Source organism: Eretmochelys imbricata, chromosome 1 (genome assembly GCF_965152235.1).
Source record: "Eretmochelys imbricata isolate rEreImb1 chromosome 1, rEreImb1.hap1, whole genome shotgun sequence".
Taxonomy (NCBI): Eukaryota; Metazoa; Chordata; order Testudines; family Cheloniidae; genus Eretmochelys; species Eretmochelys imbricata.
The window spans coordinates 352621089-352629122 of NC_135572.1; the positions used below are offsets into that span (position 1 = coordinate 352621089).

The window sequence follows — 8034 nt, forward strand, 5'->3', positions numbered from 1 at the left end:
GCCACCGGTGCTCTGTGCTGTGCGGTAAAGGGGCAGGGAGTAGGGGGGGTTAGATAGAGGGCAGGGAAGTTCGGGTGGTGGTCAGGAGTGTGGAGGAGGTCAGGGCATCCAGAGGGCGGTGAAGGGGAGGGGGGGTTGAATAGGGGCAGAGGTCCTAGGGGGCTAGTCAGGAAGGAGGAGGAGTTGGATGGGGCAGTGGGGGGGAGTCAGGGGCAGGGTTCCGGGGGCAGTCAGGGGACAGGGAGCAGGGGTGGATGGGGCAGGGGTCGGCGGGGGGGGGGCCATCAGGGAACAGGAGGGGGTTGGATGAGGCAGGAGTCTCGGGGGGGGGAGGGCCATGAGGGGACGAGAAGCAAGTGGGGAGGGGAATACGGGGCAGGGGCACAGCCTGGCACAGCCTCCCCTAACCAGCCCTCCACACAATTTCCAAAAGCCGATGTGGCCCTCGGGCCAAAAATTTTCCCACCCCTGTGCTAACTGCTGTATTCGCAATAAATGCGGCATATTGCCCTTTTCCCTGAAAAAGATCCCGTGTGACTCTTATACGCATAACATATTCACTAGAGTAATGCTAAGCATTTGCAATATTGGGGCATAACAGACATAGCAAGTAACAAGAAGATTCTAAAACTGCTTGATTGACAGACAGATATAAATACAATATGAACTGCATTTGTCCATGTCCTCCCTATTACCACATCTGAACCCACACTGGTTAATTCCCAACACTTTAAAACCAAGTTTACTCTGCCAAATGTTCTATCCATTCCCCTACATCAGTGCAGTCACACTGACAGTAACAACTTTAAACCACACTGCGGTATTTAAAATACCATGAGTTTTGGGTGAAGAAGAAATACAAGGCTTTTCTGTACATTGAACTGCAGCGTCTGAGACTACCAGATAACCAGGGGAGGGGCAATGCCCATGTACACCACCAGGTATCCCTGTCTGTTCTGGAGCATTCTCCCATGTGAATGTCAGAAAAGGGCAACCACATAACAAGAACCCTACAGTGCCTTGTCTGGTAAAACTTTAATCTTCTGATGCAGGGAACAAGGCACTTCAAACCCTAACTGTGTCACAGAAAAACCTGTGCGTGTGTGTTGACCAGTGACAGAATGAAAGGAGAGCGAGAGAAACAGGTAGGACATGTGGAAAGGGTGAGAGGAAAACAAGAGGAAGTCAAGGAGTGGGCGCAGGCTCTTCCAGCTCAGCCTCCCTCCTCTTCGCGTCCTCCTATGAGTTTTCCTAATGAATCCTGACGACGACGAGATCCCAGCGGCCTATTCACGGGAACGCGTCGCTGCCGCGCTCTTCCTAAGCGTCCGACAACGCAGCCGGCCTCCCCGATGAGAGGCCTCCCGCGAACTCCAAGGTGGAGGGTCGGGAGGAGAGGAGGGGTCTCGGTGGCTGGGCCAGGGGCTCAGAAACAGGGGGGGCGGCAGGAATGCGACAGGGCCAGGCGAGAAGCGGCTGCAGGAGGGGAGGAGAAGACGGGGAGGGGGGCCGCAGAGAGGACGGGGGTCCTGGGGAGATGGGCGGCGGGGGAGAGCAGAGAGACAGGCGCAGGAAGAGCGGGACAGGAGGAGGCAAAGGGAGGGTCTCAGGGGCCGTGGGGGTGGAAGGAAGCTGAGCGGGTCCCCGGCCTGAGGCCGAAGGGGAACGGTGGAGGGAGGAGGCAGCTGCCGGGGGTGGGGGCCGATGGTCGGGGCCCCTGCAGTGGCTGGGGGAGCGTCCCCCGGGTCCCCGGCCCCGCTCTCACCCGCACGCCCTTCACCACCGTGATATTCTCGTTCTCATCCGCCTCGAAGGTGACGCGCCGGGCGCTGCTCCCGCCGCCGCCCATCGCGGCTCCAGGCTGCTAGGCCACAGCCGGGGACAGCACCAAGGAGACTCGCGCTCCCCTCTGCCAGCTCACCCCGCCACAACACCGCCCACCATTGGCCGGCCGCCGGACAAGCCCCGCCTCCCACCGATAGAAGCCCCCTTCCCATTGGCTACTACGCGGTAACCATGGAAATCGCCCGGGAAAGGCAAAGGGTCTGGAAACTTTTTCTACAGAAAACTTCCAGCAGGCGGGCCCTACAAGTCCCGGAATGCACAGCGCCACGAGTGCCCGGCGAAAAGGGCGAGAGGGACGCAGTGCAGGCTGGGTAGAGTAGTCCGCCAGCGTCTCCATTGAGCGAACCAGTCTCCCGTTGCATGCTGGGAGCTATCCGTTTCTTGGCGTCTGGGAAATGTAGTTCTCGTGAGTCGATGGAGGGGCACAGAGGTCGGGTTGCCAGGTGCCTGGTTTTCGATGGGAACACTCGGTCGAAACGGGTCCGGTGGCTGGGCTGTTAAAAGTCCGGTTGGCAGCACGGACGCAGCGGGGCCGGCATGTCCCTCCGGCTCAGAGGCGGCTACGGGGGCTCTGTGCGCTGCCCTCCGGCCCGAGCACCGGCTCCGCAGCTCCCATTGGCCGGGAACTGCAGCCAATGGGAGTTGCGGAGGCGGTGCCCGCAAGCAGAGGCAGTGCACAGAACCGGAGGGGCATGCCGGCTGCTTCCCGGCAGCCGTCTGAGGGAAACGCTGCCCAGAGCCTGCACCCCTCATCCCCTCCTGCACCCCAACCCCCTGTCCCAGCTCGCAACCCCCTCCTGCACCCAAACTCCTTCCCAAAGTCTGCAGCCCAAGCCCCCTCCCGCACCCTGAGCCCCTCATTTCTGGCCCCACCCTGGAGCCCACACCCCCAGCCTGAGCCCTCATCCCCCTCCGGCACCCCAACCCCCTGCCCCAGCCCGGTGAAAATGAGCGAGGGTGGGGGAGGGCAAGCGACGGAGGGAGGGGGGATGGAGTGAGCAGGGGCAGGGCCTCAGAGAAAGGGGGTGCAGGGGCAGGGCAAGGACGTTTGGGTTTCTGCGATTAGAAAGTTGGCAACCCTAGCACAGGGTGTCTTGAAACTGTCCTCTCCTCCTAACTCTATTTCCCTGTGTGCATCCACTTTGATACCATGTTTAATTACATCACCCCACACTATTTCTCAAATAGTCTATATATAAGGCCCTTCGTTTTTGTTTTTTACTGAAAATTTCCCAGGATTTACAAAGCTATTACTCAGTTTTTACCAATTTTAACCTGAATTTTGGACACAGCTTGGTAACCTGGCCAGACCTCAGGGGGACCTCACAGACCCAGCTCCCTGCTGCTGAAGGAGAGATGGGAGCTTGGTAACTGAGCCGCTGTCTCTCCTAGAGTGGGCCCAGAAATAGAAGAAGGGAGGAGATGGTGCTCTCACTTCTTTACTTTTTTCTATTTGTTGCTTTTTTCCTGTCCTCCCATTCCCCAATATTAACCCCAATGTTTATCCAGTAAACTATACGTTTTTGTAATATACATAGATAAATTCCTGAGAAATTTTAAACAAAATAAAAACCAAAATCGAAGGGCCTTGTCTATACAGTAAGATTCCAGGATTGTCACTGTCTGCGTGTCGCTCTGTGCATCAATGAAAACAGCTACAAACGTGGCTGAGAGCTCTTTTTGTTCAGAATATCACCAGGTTCAATCACCACTGGGATTTGTGGTTTGTTACAGTCCAGTTTTTTAAGTTTCCAGTCATTTTCGGCTTTTTTACATTTTACAGATTACAGCCATACAGGTGCACGGGTTCTCGCATAGTACAACATAAGATTCTGCCATTCTTATGACAGCCCTAGATGCACATTATATTATTTATTATTTGTATTACCACAGCACCTAGGAGCTCTAATCATGGGCTAGGCACTGCCCAAATGCAGAACAAAAAGACGGTCCCAGCACTAAAGAGCTTAAGTCTATAAAAGACAAGAAATAGGTGGATACAAACAGATGGGGGTGTACAAGGAAACAATGTGGCACTGTTCCCTCTAAGCTGTGCACGTGTGAGCACGCACACAGATCCTAAACCCTGCGCACACGGCGAAACACCGCGAGCACAAAAATTTGAACAGAAGGACAACACTTTGCACAGACATTTTTTGCACACATGGCCTGTCAAAAATTTGCACAGAAGACATTTATTGCACACACAGCCTGTCAAAAATTAAAGGAAATATTGGTGGCAATGTTGGTTAACTTGCTAGACAGTGGTATCATCTACACATGGTGTGTTGTCTTGTAATATTGTTTACCTTAATTTAGTTCAGTGGTTCTCTACCTTTCCCATACAGCACACCCCTCCCTTAAAACATTTCAGGATCATGCCTCTTATAGCTTCAGGATCACTCCTGCCATCTAGCCATAAAGAAAGAGAGGTGATCATTACTCCCTGGACTTCTTTTGGACATTACTCTTCTGGACTTGCTAGAGTTCACAACCTCCAGGTGGAGGACCCATGTTCTATTTTCACTGTCCTGATGGTCCAGTACCTTTATTGACATACACTTTAGATATGTGATCTTCTTTGTAAGAGACTCATTTCAAGAATAGAATCAGTAGCCAATAGTGTACAATAACTTTCCTTTCCAGTCTGCAGCATAACCTTCCTTTGGCCCAGCGATATTAGGGATATTCATACTGGTGTAATTTGCTATACCAGTGTAAAACGGGTGGCTTTCCTTGATTTTAAACAGGAGAGAAATGTATTTTGAAGAGGGAGTTGAAAGAAAAGATGGAGATTACATAGTATATGGTATTGAGAATGACCTCAGGTTCCACCGTATTGTATTATAGATGCCAGGGATATAAGGACAGTCATGAGGCAGGAGGCAAGCTATATTGTACACACAGCTTGTCTCCAGGAAAATATGCTCTTTTTATCTCATTCTCCCACTATCCCTATTTGTTTGTTTCATCCACCCAGAGCCAAGATTTGGAGCAGAGACTGTCTTTTTACTGGATGTTTGTAAACCATCCAGAACAATGAGACCCCAATCTTTCTACTGGGTCCTCTTGACACTACTGTAATACATATAATAATAATAACAACAACAGTGATTTGGGGGTATCTTACATATTTTTTGACCCTTTGGAGATCTCCTTAAGTCAAATTCTGCCCTTCACAGCCAGGTTCATGAAAGGACCTCATATTTATACTGAAGCAGCACTGAACCCCACCCCACTGCAGGAAATCTGCCCCAAAGTGTTTTCTTTTTATCAAAATGGATTATTTAAACTTATGTCAACTGGGTCATTTCATTTCTTTGAAGAGATGTAAACATCATGTTGCTTGCCTCAACAGAACTGCTCATGTGTCCTTGATATATTTTGAAGCAATTTTTATTTGGATGTAAAGTGTCTGTCAGCAAACATTTCAGCAATATCCGCCTTCCTTGGAGTTTAAGATATTGCTGAAGCATTGGCTGATAGCCACTTTACTATCAAATAAATATTGCTTGAAAATATATCAAGGACATATGAGCAGTTTTCTTGAGGTATGCAACATGATGTTTATGCCTGCTTTTATGGATGTTAAACCAGTTTCTCTGAAGGGGCATTTCGCATATTATACATTCAGCACCCTGGGTAATTGTATACATTTTGGAAGGAGTGGATGGACTATATCATCTATGTATCTATATGGTATTTGAGCACCTGCTAACCAGACGTTTGTTTGACAATTCCTTTACCTCACCAGAAATGTCTTTTCAGAGTCAAATTGTATTTATTCAGTCACCTGTGTAACAATGATGGCAATTTCCTCTTCCAAACCAGCATAATCTCCTGAAATATGTTTTATCCTCTGTCTGAAGAGTTCTTTATGCGACATATCTTAGAAAACATCCATGATTTGGTGTATTGAAGGTTCTAGGTTGAAAAGTTCATTGTGTTTCAACAGGAGCTATTCCTTACCAAGAATTTGTGTGCCCTCAATTTTTTTCTTTACTATTTGGGATCACTGAATGCAATGGTACATAGTCATAGATTTCAGAAAAGCAAATTTTGAGTAATTAAGGTCCAGAATTTTTCCTATGGAAAAATCTAGGGAGACAGGGAAGATGGAGGAAACTTACCTCTCAGAATTTATTCCGATCATTCTGATGAGAGGACAAGGTTCACCACTTGTGGAATGGGCAGGAGTGTGGTCCCCCAGAATCCAGGGATCCCCCAAGATAGGTGCAAGACAGAGCTATCTGCATGGAGGAAGGATTCCCCTCTGGGCTATACAACACATTTTGTGGGGCTTCCAGGGCCAATGATGGGTGAAGAAAGCTCTGTGAAAAAGGCTGCAGCATTTACAGACCATGAATTATCCATAAAAAATGTGAGGCAAATGAACTCAGAAACTATACCATGTCCACAGACAATCTGCAAACACATAAAAGGCTAGAGTTATTGAATAAATTATCTACTAGAATGATTTCCTTAGTCCTAATATGTAGTATACCCATTTTAAAGATGGGGAATTGATGCACAATAAGGTGAAGTCACTTGCTGGCTCAGGAGCTGAGTAACTCCCCACCAGTTTATATTAATTGCGCTCTGATTGAAAGAGAGTTGGCAGAGGAGGCCAATTAACTGAGTGGAGAATACAACTGAGGGGCTCATTGGATGAAAGTATCCCCAGTATAGGACTATATAGGACTATATAGGCAAACAGTAAGGTAGAGGTATGCAGAACTGGCATTTGCTGCACCCTTCCCCAGAAGTAAGTAGGGAAGTCGGCTATTGATTATAAATATAATATCTAATAAGGCATTGTGGTGGCTGTGGTCAGTTACTGAGTCTGGAAAGTACTTTCAGGGGACCACCCTGCGATACTTGTCCAAGGTCACTCATCAAGTCAGTGGTAGATCCAGGAATAGAACCCAAGTCTCCTGACTCCCAAGTCTCTTCTCCAGCTATTAGATAGTACCTTCCCCCAGTCCCAAAAAAGACAACTAACACAGAGCATTGTAACAAATACAGTCTTAACAATGAGCAGAAACCCATAGGCTCCTACCAATTTCTGGTTGAACTGTACCCATTTTTGAGGTGCATTAGCAGAAAGTCAGTCTCAAACTTATAAACTTCCAATATATCAAGTGTATCTTAAATGGCTGTGTGGTAGTTTTATTAGCTTAATTATCGCATTCCCTTCTTGTGATGCTGTATGTTAAGTTCCCATGCAGCATGCTTTTATAGCCAGATTAAGAAATGCTGCCACTCTTCTGCCTTAGTATGGGAATCATTCTTGACTGGATGTATTCCTTTGAGTTAGGATTAGTTCTCAAACCACATAATATACAAATGATATATTTGTATATATATTTTCCTTATATATTCCTGATATATTTTCCTTCCCCATGGAAGGAAAAGGCCTGGGTAGAGACCATCGAATCGTGGAAGTCAACAAATGGCTACGCAGGTGGTGTCGGAGAGAAGGCTTTGGATTCTTTGACCATGGGATGGTGTTCCAAGAAGGAGTGCTAGGCAGAGACGGGCTCCACCTAACGAAGAGAGGGAAGAACATCTTCGCAAGCAGGCTGGCTAACCTAGTGAGGAGGGCTTTAAACTAGGTTCACTGGGGGAAGGAGACCAAAGCCCTGAGGTAAGTGGGGAAGTGGGATACCAGGAGGAAGCAGGAGCGCACGAGAGGGCAGGGCTCCTGCCTCATACTGAGAAAGAGGAACGATCAGCGAGTTATCTCAAGTGCCTATACACAAATGCAAGAAGCCTGGGAAACAAGCAGGGAGAACTGGAAGTCCTGACACAGTCAAGGAATTATGATGTGATTGGAAGAACAGAGACTTGGTGGGATAACTCACATGACTGGAGTACTGTCATGGATGGATATAAACTGTTCAGGAAGGACAGGCAGGGCAGAAAAGGTGGGGGAGTTGCACTGTATGTAAGGGAGCAGTATGACTGCTCAGAGCTCAAGTATGAAACTGCAGAAAAACCTGAGAGTCTCTGGATTAAGTTTAGAAGTGTGAGCAACAAGGGTGATGTCATGGTGGGAGTCTGCTATAGACCACCGGACCAGGGGGATGAAGTGGACGAGGCTTTCTTCCAGCAACTCACGGAAGTTACTAGATTGCAGGCCCTGGTTCTCATGGGAGACTTCAATCACCCTGATATCTGCAATACAGC

General features: G+C 48.5%; 1 protein-coding gene across 4 annotated transcripts in view; it reads right to left on the minus strand.

Moving 5' to 3' along the window:
• CHCHD3 (coiled-coil-helix-coiled-coil-helix domain containing 3) overlaps positions 1-1926 on the minus strand; it is a 239570-nt gene extending 237644 nt beyond the window's left edge. For 2 of the 4 annotated variants that reach the window (XM_077837108.1, XM_077837097.1), the window contains exon 1: positions 1766-1926. In XM_077837108.1, the coding sequence (XP_077693234.1) occupies positions 1766-1849 (84 nt within the window). In that variant the 5' untranslated portion in view covers positions 1850-1926. The remainder of the gene's footprint in view (positions 1-1765) is intronic. The other 2 variants (XM_077837128.1, XM_077837118.1) reach the window with 1 other exon arrangement.
• Between the last annotated feature and the right edge of the window lie 6108 nt (positions 1927-8034).